General features: G+C 33.4%; 1 protein-coding gene across 4 annotated transcripts in view; it reads right to left on the bottom strand.

Annotated features, from left to right (window-relative positions):
• Window positions 1-12,651, bottom strand: part of LOC148945404 (CD109 antigen-like) — a 135,106-nt gene that overhangs the window by 89,417 nt on the left and 33,038 nt on the right. For all 4 annotated transcript variants that reach the window (XM_089099330.1, XM_089099331.1, XM_089099332.1 and 1 more), the window contains exon 4: window positions 5,767-5,991. In XM_089099330.1, the coding sequence (XP_088955456.1) occupies window positions 5,767-5,991 (225 nt within the window). The remainder of the gene's footprint in view (window positions 1-5,766; window positions 5,992-12,651) is intronic.

Genomic DNA, 12,651 nt, shown 5'->3' with positions numbered 1-12,651 from the left:
TTTAATATCATAAAAAAAACTTCTTTAGTTTCAGAAAAAAAACCTTATCTTCGGAAATCTGTCATCTTTCATCCGCAGAACGTTTCTAGCCATATTAACCCATCAACATTTTCAGAACGTTTCCTAGCCATAAAAATAATATTAAAAAAAAACCAGTTATAAAAAAAAATGTAAACTCATAAAAAAAACTTCTTTATTTTCATAAAAAAAACCTCATCTTCGGAAATCTGTCATCTTTCATCCGCAGAACGTTTCCTAGCCATATTAACCCATCCACATTTCCTGAACGTTTCCTATCCATAAAAATAATATATAAAAAAATATCCATTGATAAAAAAAATGTAATCTCAGAAAAAAAACTTCTTTAGCTTCAGAAAAAAAACCTCATCTTCGGAAATCTGTCATCTTTCATCCGCAGAACGTTTCCTAGCCATATTAACCCATCCACATTTCCTGAACGTTTCCTAGCCATAAAAATAATATATAAAAAAAAATCCAGTGATAAAAAAAAATGTAAACTCAGAAAAAAAACTTCTTTAGCTTCAGAAAAAAAACCTCATCTTCGGAAATCTGTCATCTTTCATCCGCAGAACGTTTCCTAGCCATATTAACCCATCCACATTTCCTGAACGTTTCCTAGCCATAAAAATAATACAAAAAAAAAATCCAGTGATAAAAAAAATGTAATCTCAGAAAAAAAACTTCTTTAGTTTCAGAAAAAAAAACCTCATCTTCGGAAATCTGTCATCTTTCATCCGCAGAACGTTTCCTAGCCATATTAACCCATCCACATTTCCTGAACGTTTCCTAGCCATAAAAATAATATATAAAAAAAATCCAGTGATAAAAAAATGTAATCTCAGAAAAAAAACTTTTTTAGCTTCAGAAAAAAAACCTCATCTTCGTAAATCTGTCATCTTTAATCCGCATAAGGTTTCCTAGCAATCTTAACCCAGCAACATTTCATTAACGTTTACTAGCAATAAAAATAATATACAAAAAAAATCCATTGATAAAAAAAAATGTAAACTCAGAAAAAAAACTTCTTTAGCTTCAGAAAAAAAACCTCATATTAGGAAATCTGTCATCTTTCATCCGCAGAACGTTTCTAGCCATATTAACCCATCCACAATTCCAGAACGATTCCTAGCCATAAAAATAATATATAAAAAAAATCCAGTTATAAAAAAAAATGTAATATCATAAAAAAAAATTTTTTAGTTTTAAAAAAAAAAACCTAATCTTCGGAAATCTGTCATCTTTCATCCGCAGAACGTTTCCTAGCCATATTAACCCAGCCACATTTCCTGAACGTTTCCTAGCCATAAAAATAATATTAAAAAAAATCCAGTGATAAAAAAAATGTAATCTCAGAAAAAAAACTTCTTTAGTTTAATAAAAAAAAAACTAATCTTCGGAAATCTGTCATATTTCATCCTCATAACGTTTCCTAGCCATCTTAACCCAGCAAAATTATCTTAAATTTTCCTAGCAATAAAAATACTAAATAAAAAAAATAAATTTCTAAAAAAAATGTAATCTCAGAAAAAAAAACTTCTTTAGTTTAAGAAAAAAAAAACTTATCTTCGTAAATCTGTCATATTTCATCAGCAGAACGTTTCCTAGCCATCTTAACCCATCCACATTTCCTGAACGTTTCCTAGCCATAAAAATAATATATAAAAAAATCCAGTGATAAAAAAATGTAATCTCAGAAAAAAAACTTTTTTAGTTTCAGAAAAAAAAACCTCATCTTCGTAAATCTGTCATCTTTCATCCACAGAACGTTTCCTAGCCATATTAACCTTTCTCTCATTAAAAAAAGTTATATAGAAAAAATTCACCCTCATTAGCACTATTATTCACACTACTCAAATATAATATTAACACTATTATACTATTGTTCGCACTACGCAGGCACTTTTTTTTCATCTATTCATCTTTATATTCATTACAAGTATTATCTGCCAATGCCATTTTTATTTTATATGCAATTTCATTGCCTATTATTACATTACTTTTACATAGGTTGCAGTTCCGACATGTTGATAAAAATTTGCTTTATAATACTGGTACACCAGTTTGACAGTCTTTTTTTGCCCTTTTTTTAATGGTAATACCAGAAAGATGATGATACGATTTATCATGCAGTAAGGTATTACCAGAAAGCATAAGCAAGAAGTTTGCCTTCATCGTCAACTACCTTTGGCTCACGAGGATAATCTTTCGCAATCCGCCATCTTTCATCCGCAGAACGTTTCTAGCCATTTCAACCTTTCTCTCATAAAAAAATAATATAGAAAAAAAAATACAAATCAAGTGATAAAAAAATGTAATTTCAGAAAAAAAAACTTTCCTTCGAACCTATAAAATTACAAAATTCCTGAAAAAAAACTTTTTAATACAATTCTTAAGTTGTGGTACACTTTCTGCTTGAAGAACGGAATCTGGAAACAAACTCAAAACTAATGGGATTAAGAACACAGAATTCAAACTCGCAAAGAGAAGATCCTCCGCTTAGGACTGTCTTGAAGGCATGGTTACATATTAACTAAAAAATCTTGTGAAAAATTTTATCAAAGTAAATCTTGATAAAAATTAGGCACTAAAATTCAACATGCATGAGAACCCTTAAATCACTATCTACAAAATATGAAATTCCTTGTTTTCCCTGTGACAGATAATCACGCATACGTTTTTATTTTGTTGTTGTCGTTTCTTTTCTAGGGCTGATTGTGCTGAACCAGTAGTCCTAGATTACTGAAAGAGAGTTCATTCAAATACAAATTTCAAAATCCAGTACCATTTTTAAGTAACAAAACAGGCTATACGACATGAAAGTGCCCCATTCCAACATTTTGGTTCATAAAACAGTAATTTTAGTCCAAATTGATCCAAAATGTTATCAAGCAAGAGACCTGAAAACTAGACGGGCTTGCTGTATACCATCGTCCCCCATAGTTCGCGCAACCAATAAGAAATGAACCCTTTTTACAGATCGTTTATTAAATAAAACTAAAGGCTGCAAAGTGTTGTATATAGTTGCACACCATCTATTAGGGTGTGGGCCAATGGATTCCATTACAAGGAGGGGGGCCTAAGACCTCAAAGAAGTGTTTTAGGCCCATGTTTTCAAAACTTTATTGGGAGGTACTTAAATCAAAAGAAATGAATGTTTCTAAACAGCAAATAAACATTATTATAAAACTACGTCACTGCAGTATACTATACAGACCCTTACGCGTCAATAAAACATGTACGTGTTCACTTATTTTCAGGGAACAAACTTATGGGGAGGGGAGCTCGGGGCCTGTCCATCTACTCCAAAAACTCCTAAATTGACTTGAAAATTTTGGCACTTCTTTTTCAAATTATCAAACTGTTTTTTGTTTTTTTTATTTGCCCCTCCGACATTTTTTTTTATTATTCCTTTGTTTTGTTTTTTCTACTATTTTTGTTTATTATTTTGCTAATAATTTAATCATTTGCCATTTGATATTTATCGATTGATAATGGGTAAAGCGTAGAGCATGGGCGCTGAGGGGGCGAAAGGCGTCTTCTTATTGTAAAGACGAGTTTTATTTTGGAAATATACTTTTGACAAGCAAATACACTAAACGAATAGTTTTTCTCAAACAATTGTTTTGAAAAAGTTAAACTTTGACGTAAAGAGTGGGTTTGAGGGGGCTCTTCTCATACTTGGGGGAACTCTTGGTATGTTTTAAATACAAACAGAAATTAAACAAATAATTAGTTTCTCAAATGAGAGTAAAGTGACATTACAATTTAAATCGAATACAACTTAATCGTATATGTGGAGGGATGCCCGCTTCTTAAAACTTACTCTACGCTAAATTTTCACTGTATGTCCTGAATGTTTTAAAAACGACTGCTCAAACACAACGACAATTGGAATGGGATAACAAATATTTTTCGCAATGCCTCCAGATGTGCATTTACTTTATTTTCGTTACGAACGTTTCAAAAGGCAATTGTTAAATGAAATAATTGCAATATTATACCCATTAACTGCGTTTCTTGCAACCATAAATGCTTACAGTAAAGCATTAGAAAATTTCAGCACAAAAACCGGGGGATTGAGAAGGGGACCGCCCCCTTCATCGAACAAAATAATTTCTGTTTGTTTTAACTTTTTATGTCGTTTTGCTTTCATGGTTTTAAACCTTTTTTTTAGCATCTATTAAGCCTAAGTTTTCAAATCGACCATTCACATAATTTAGCCTTATTGCCTATGGAGTGACACACATGATACCACCCCTGGAGGAATATCTCTTAAGATGTTCCACTATTCTTTTTCAAGCGACAACCTTGAAATTTTTCCTGATACTATGTGGGGCCTAAGGCACACATGGGGTGGTTAGGTCCTCAAGGCACATTTTGTCCCAGAAAAGGTGGACTTGATCCCAGAGCTTTCAATCAAACGAGCCCCCACCCAATTTCTAAAGATGAGCCCCTTCCCTTATCTGTTTTACGATGAGGCTAGAAAAAAAGAATATGCAAAACATGGGACATTGATAACTTTTTAGTAAGTTTGCTTTTGCAAAGACTACGCCAAAACAATCAGATCAAATTCGATTTTATAGAATAATTAGAACCAAGAAATCGAAACTGATACAGTACGTTGGGTCATCAGATGGACCTATACGAAATACAGGCAGGCTCGTATGAAGAGGGATGCCTTTGAGGCCTGTATCCCCCTCCCCCAAGAAAAAAATCTTAAGATGATTTTCAATCATTTTATATATTTTCACATAGCTCTCCAACAAGTTTGTGCGCCACCCCTCCTTACCCAAAGAAAAAAACTCATATGTACATGCCTTTATATAGGGTATTTTTTGGTGACCTCGATAAGATTTTTTTGTGACAAACAAAATATAAAACAAACGGTCCAGTAGTGAAAATACAGGAATTGGCAAGTTAAGAAATTTTATTAATGAGATATACCAAAAACTGAATGGCCTTAGCTTTCGTGCATCAGACTTGTTTCGTAAATAATTTTTTCTTCTTTTTTCTCTGTCTCTAGAACTAATTGCCAAGTATTTGAGCTATGTGCTTTCACAGTAAATTAAAAAAGAAGCGGCACTAGACTTTTGAGTCCAAACCAGCGATGCTTAATTCCATTTCATGGTCCTTCAGCCAGGGGGGTAATGTATTGGGGGGGGGCGACCATCCTGTGCTTTAGCACACCCTTCCTGTTTACCTTACCCAGATTTCTCTAGGTACCCATTTAGAGCTGGGTCGACTCTGGCTGAGCTTACAGAGTCACGCCACTGATCCCCGTTCAGTTCAAAGTTATTTCAATTATACCAAGTTTGATTTCATCAACTAAAGTAATACGATATGCTTCTAATAAAATTCTACTAAAGTAACACACCTTTTCTACTAAAATTCTTTAAGCAAAATAACTGGAGGAAAAACGCTTACACTATTATACATATCAAATGCTTCAATAACACTGGGCTTAAGCTGTGGCGACACAATGACAACAAGGAAATAGACTAACTTACAAGGCTTATACACAGCTGTATCCGTTTGAACAAAGACAGATAATTAAATTGATATTTAATCTTTTAAAAAGCCGTGATTTAACGTGCTTAAAATTAATTAAAAACGAAGCTCCTTAATTAAAAACGTGAGTAAATAATTAAATTAAGATTAAATTATAAACGTAATTAATAAATCAAAAGTGTAATTAAACACAAAATTTGTTAAGCGAAATAACTGGAGAGAAAAAAGAACACTTACACTAATATGCATATCAAATGCTCCAATAACACTGGGCTTAAGCTGTGGCGACACAATGACAACACGGAAGCGGACCAATTCACCTGGCTTATACACAGCTTTATCTGTTTGAATGAAGACTGACAAGCTCTTGTGTTTATATTCCAAATCTGTGGAGTTGCTAAAAGTGATCCCTCCAACTCCATTGGCAGTCAATTTGTAAGTACCGGGGCCAATACCTCCAACCTGAAAATAGAACAAATAAAAAATCACTTGTAAAAACCAATAGAAACCAACTGAGCAAATATTTAATACATTTAATCTGCAAAACATAAAGTTTGATGTAAAGAGTGGGTTTGAGGGGGCTGTAGCCCTCCTCATATTTAGGATAATCCTAATTTTATATTAAATACGATCATAAATTAAATATAAAAGAATTTCTCAAATGAAAGTAAAGAGCGACATTACAACTTGAAACGAATGAAAAATATTTTATATTACGAATATTCTGAACATCCATTCTTTATGCTATGGTTTGAGAATAACTGGGCCCTTAGACCTCCACTGTCCACCCTCACTGTTTTCAAGTCTACAACAAATTATCTGTGCCCTTAGGCCTCCGTCAGTTGTATTTAGAAAACAGCTAAAAATACATTTTCAAAGCCTGGGGGGAGGGCAATTTTGTTTTTTTTATCAAGGAAAATACCAAAAAAATTTAGTCCCCAATTGTTCCTCTCTCAACGGAAATAAAATCAATTTGTAAATCCCTAAAACTGATCCCTCCAACCCCGTTGGCAGTCAATTTTTCAGTAATAAAATAAAAGTTCAAAATAGGGATAAAATCCTTTTTAATAGACAGTGTATAGAAATTCACAAAAAAAAAGATATTTCAGTCTCATATACGGTGACCGTCATCAGTAGTAAAAGAGTTTTACTATTGATGACGGTCACTGTATATGTGACCGAAATATCTGGTATTGTTTGTGAATTTCTATGCACTGTCTATTAAAAAGAATTTTATCCCTATTTTGAACTTTTATTTTATCATCATGGAAATGGAGTATGGTCTCCGAAATTATCTACGTAATTTTTAAGTAGGTGGGCTAATCGCTGTCCCGTTTAAGGCCATCCCCTAATTTCTAGATGGCCAAAATATTATCAAAATAATACCCGGACCAGGGTTGCCAACTTGCTTTCATTTCGAGTGAAATGCACTTTTTTTTACTCATTGCACTCTTTCACTCCATGGACCGGAATTGCATTCTTTTTGTCAATTATTAACTCTTTTACAAAATGATGATAGAAAAGTATTAGCAAAATAAAAAACTTAAAACTATTTGAGAGCAAAAGATATAACAACTAGACATAACAGCTGTTATATCTCTGTTATGTATGCCTGTGCTGTCCCCAGTCGTCTTTCCAATATTACCAACCATTTAAGAAGAAGTAGATCAAACCAGGTTTTTTTTTTTTTTTTTTTTTTTTTTTTTTTTTTTTTTCATGCTTTGAGGTAGCATATACAACACTGGAATGTTTTGGCATAGAAATAAAACGTTTTTGCGACAAGAAAAACATTCAGATCCCCTTGAGATTCCAACTATGTGCAAGTCAACCCTTGTAGTAATAGACAGCTGGAAGTAAATTGTGATTTATTGTTTATGCGCTGGGAACTGTTCTTTGGAGATATAGTAAAGAATTTGGCTTATTAACTCCATTGTTATTTATAAAATTCTGTTGTTATTGATGGGTTCCGACTTCTCCTCGATCAATATTGCAAATGCATCGAAATAAAACGTTAAATCAGTTGTATTGAACGTTTTTGCAAGCTATTGATGCTATTTTGACACAGTAGCAAATTTAAATTTATACTTCTGTGTTGTTCGGATAAACTACCCAGAAAGAAGTTTTTTCTCTGACTCACATGATCTAAAATACTCCTTTCTCAGAACACTTGTCTCGTTCGTATTTATTCCTGTTCTTTAATATACTCAAACTTAATGTACTCAAATCAAAGCAGTACATTCGCTGAACAAGCAGCTATCGACTTTCTGGGAATGTACCCAAAAAACTGTTCATTTCACATACAAATTGGAAATAAATTCGCAAGTAAAGGAAAGAAGCAAAAAATCAAGTAAAGGAAGAAAAGAAATTATTTTGTGCGAGTAAGAATGTGCTCACCATTTATTTTTTATTTTTTGCTACTCTGGTACTTGACTTGACTAAAATGAAGTCAGCTATGGTTCATGATTAGTTACTTGGACCTCTAATATTCCTTTCAAAACATTTGGACAAATTGGAATTAAATTTATCTAAAATTTAATTAAGTTAAGAGTAGTTCAATTAAAGGTCCAAGCGATCAAAATCAAACACATGCAAATTTCTAGCAAAGTATTACCTTTTAGCTATAAAAAGAACGACAATTATATTATCAACCCATTATTTAGAAGTTGAAATAGGGAGCCCTCCTGACTTTATTTTAAAAACATTAGAAAAATTTGTAGGCAATATGTTTGATGATCCCAGGATAACATATAATTGTTAGTTAAAATTTTAAATTAAAGTTAAAAAAAATAATTTTATTAGTTTTAATAAAATTTATTAAAATTTTCATTAAATTGTTCTAGTTTTTTGGTAACGCACCCAGAAAAAAATCTCTTGGTACCCCCCCCCCCCCGAAAAAAATCATGAATACGACCCTGTTAACTGGTGAACTTTTTTCTCTCTTTTTCTATTTCTCTTGTCATTGTAAAAGTAGCATAATTTATAACGAGTGATTAAAACTGAAATAACAAAAATATCCTTAAACCACTGAAAAAACTGATACCTTACTTGGTATGGCAGAAGGTATATACGCAGAAGAGCTGGCCTCAGGTGGGAGGGGGGGGTCCTCCCCTCAAGATATATTATATTCTGTGTATTCTAAATATATTCAAAATGCAAATATATTCTAATTTCACATAGTTCCTTACGTTTACACCATAATTTACATGTTTTGGATATTTTTTAGAATCCCCCTCATTCTCAAATCAATTTATGAGTGAGTGAGTCATATTTATATTTTGGAGATTCCCTTCGTAAGTAGTACATATTTACAATCCACTTGCGTATTCCCGTCTTATAGCATTTTTCCCAAAAGTCTCTCTTCTTTTTATTTAATCTACTTGTGTGTTTAGACTATCGTTTCGGCAGATGTTGACATATTAAATAGCATTTTCTCTCAATAGAATTCGACAGTAATTCAAAAAGCTATTATTGCTGATCTAAAAATATCTGCTCTCTTGAAAAACTAATTATTAACTCTTCTTTTTCTGTGGGTTATATATTATATTAAATCAACATCTGACAGCGTATCAAATGTGATAGTCTCTGCTACTCTTAAATCGCTATAAACAGACCTAGTTTCTACTGGTAACGCACTTTTGTAAGTTGAAAATAAATGTCTCGGCTGTATTTTTTTTTTTCGAGTGTGACGTAACACCATTATAGTGATTAATTTAATCTAGTTTCAATGAACTTTAAACTAGCACCCAAGAATGAACCAAACAAATCATAAAAAATTATTAAAAACAAAATATGTTACACACACAAATTTAAGAATTTAAAATTTAAATATGATTTTAAGAATTTTAAATTTGTAAAATTAAGGAGATTAGTAAAACCTATATTATACAAATAGGATATCGAAATTAGTGGAATAAATTTTAGACAATGGGGATAAAAGGCAAGGGGGAGAATAGGAAGAGTATATTTACCTTTTTAACATATCAGTAATATAGGGGGTAAAGTTCTTCTATATTTTTCTTTGGGCTGTTCCCTGGGGGTAAAAAAGGTATATTCATTGAAGCAGAAAAGGTGAGGTTTAGGGGGGGGGGGGGTATGTGATAAAGAACAGCTAACAGCTAAATAAGTTTCAATTCAGTCGGATAAAACACATGCTTAAAATCTCAACAGCTTAGCTTGCGTAAATAACAAGTTTGACCACTACTGTGTATTAGTGAATTGTTATAGCTGTGACGTCAGAACCTTTTAAATTAGAGACATAGCGATCTATTATTCAACGAGTGAACTTAATTGACTAGTTATACCGGTCTTAGACTCTGTCATTTGGATACTGCTTGGATACTTGCCAGTAAGTCTGTATTTGATGAAATTCTAAATGAAAACATAAATCTCACCTGAGAGCGGATTTTATAGCTAAAGAAATATGTCGTCAGTCAGCCAGAAAACTTTTGATGATGGAATGAAGGCACTGGGAAAGAAACTGGATCTCATAATTAACCAACAAAAAGAGTTTGCTGTTACACTGTCCTCGATTTCGGATGAGGTTCAGACTTTGAAAAATGAATCGAAGTCTCGTGATGCGAAGATTGCTAGTCTAGAAAGCCAGCTTGAGGAGCAAAAGTCGAAGTTTGATACAATCGAAACGAAACTGCTGGAAATCGAAACTGCCTTAAAAGCTTTTAATGATTTTAGTTATTACATACAGCCTGCCAAAAGTACTAGAGGTTGCCCACAACAAGCCAACCTTCTTGGGCCAAATAATTTTTCTTTACGTTTGTAATAGAGTTTAGTATTAATAATATGATTGATTGATTGATCGCCAGGTCTGGCGGTCTCTTGATCACAGTTAGGAATAGGTCTCGGGGTACTTTACTTGAGCTTTCAGAATTTTTTCTGGCTGTTGATTTGGGGAAATTTGTTATTATTTGTGTTTTATTTACCAACAAATTACCAAAATGTTCGCTCAGATCAGAAATTTACGGCATTATGTGTTTCATTTTCTATTATTAGCAAAAATCAGGGCCAGTAATAAATTGATTTTAGCTTTGGGTGACTCTAACACTGACTTGATTGACGTTGCCCTACCTTGTTCACAAATTTTGTTATCTTCTTTGCCCAGTGACTTGTCTATAATAGACAAAACACGTTCTTTCACTTACACACACTTTTCTGGAAGCATTTCTAATAAAGATTTTGCATTGACCAATATATCTGATTTACGATCTTAGTCGGTGGTCGTCACGATGAACTTTTTTTAAGTGACAATTCTCATCTAGAGCTACTAGTCCCTATCGACCCTTTATCCTTGCCTACTAACCCCATGCCTAAATAGTTCGAAAAACTGAATTGGAATTATATAAATCTGCATTATTATCAGCTTACTCTAGATTCTCTACTATATAAAATTAAAGTTCCCTTACATTTTCCAGCTACTTCTCCTTCATCTGATCTCCTAGACCTTGAGCTTTATCTGGCCCAGATAGTTCAAGCTCTAAGAATCGCAGCCACTGTTTCCATTCCTTTTGAAAAGAATAAGGAGGGGTACCATGAAAATAGGCTGGTCCATGTGTCCAGGCCTCAAAGAGGCAAAAGAAAGTCACTGTTTTTGGAGTAATGTTTGGACTGAGGCTGATAAGCCACGGTCTGGAATCCTTTTCCATCTTACAAAGTATACAAAGAATAAATTCCGTAAGCATGTCCATTCGTGGAAAAAGCATCAAATCACTGAGCTATCATCCAATATCAGTAATACCCCTTCTTCCCATTTATGGCACTACTCGTCTAAATTGACATCCTTTCCAACCTCTTCTCCAGATGTTATTCCAATGGACGATTGGATCAAAAATTTGTCTAAGTCTTTGCAACTGACACTCCTCCTCCAGACACCATCTTTAAATCAAAACTATTAACGCATTTTGTGATTTAAATCCCCATGAGAAATTTGTTACAGTTTCACCTTCTGATATTGAAAACCGGGTACAACTTTTGATATCTGGTAAGTCTGTGGGTCTTGATGGGATCATGTTCGAACAAGCATGGCTCTCCCAAGCTTTTCTTATATCTTTCTTTATTATTTCAAACTGCTTTGTCTCATCATTATGTACCAAAGCCATTTTGTGAGGGCCTAACTTCTTGTATTCCAAAACGAGGTAAAGATCTTTCTGTTTGTTCTTCTTACAGGCCTATTACATTTTGTTCAATTCTTGGGAAGCTTTTACAAAAAAAATAATTTTTAACCAGGCTTATGATAGAAACAAATATGGTGGACAATCAGTTCAGGTTCCGCAGAGGTCCTGGTATTCAGAATACTCACGGATCAATTCTTTCAATTCGTCGTCAGTAAGATTACTTCAAGAAAGAATTATTCGCTTATGCAATCGATATATCTGGAGCATTTGACTCCATATTGCACTCCCAATCCATTTTGTCTCTCTTGAAATCCGGGGTGAATTCGTTCATTTGCAAGTCTCTTTGGTCATTGTACCCAAATTCTACCACTCAAATCAGAGTTGGCCATTTAATTTCGAGTAAGATACCCATTAGGAGAGGGGTTAAACAGGAGTCAGTGATTTTTCCTATAATTTTCAATGTAGGTCTTCACTCAGCTACAACAATTTTGCATCCTTTGGTCATTCTAGGTGGCCTCAATATCAGTCATATTTCATACGCTAATGACCTTCTATTATTAGAAGATAATCTATCTGGGCTGCAGGAAGCTATGTCTTCAATTTCTAGGAGTTTAAATTCCATGGGCTAAACATTCCACTGTCCAAAACTAAGTTTTTAATTTTTGGTATTAACGAACATATAAGAGGTCCTCTCTCTATTAATATGGATGGAACTGTAGTTCCAGAAGAAAAGCCTTTGGTATATCATGGCCTTCCTTATGGCAAAACTCTTTGTGATACAAAACACCTCATAATCCATAGTCTCAAAGAAAAAATTAGAAAGACATATGGAGCACTTGCCCGAGTCAGAGGTCAGTTCGACCGAAACACAAACTAGGCCACCTTTATAACGCTTTTTTGGCCTACATATTTTCTTTTTGGCCCCAGTCTGCTCTTTTTTCTCCAGTCGAGAAAAAAGATCCATAAATTCAGTGTATTTTAAATTTGCAATGTTTTT

Source organism: Artemia sp. Qi Xiang Cuo, chromosome 13 (assembly GCF_049724085.1).
Source record: "Artemia sp. Qi Xiang Cuo chromosome 13, ASM4972408v1, whole genome shotgun sequence".
NCBI classification, from domain to species: Eukaryota; Metazoa; Arthropoda; class Branchiopoda; order Anostraca; family Artemiidae; genus Artemia; species Artemia sp. Qi Xiang Cuo.
Note: the sequence above shows the minus strand (reverse complement) of the source record. Positions and strands in the feature narration are given on the sequence as shown.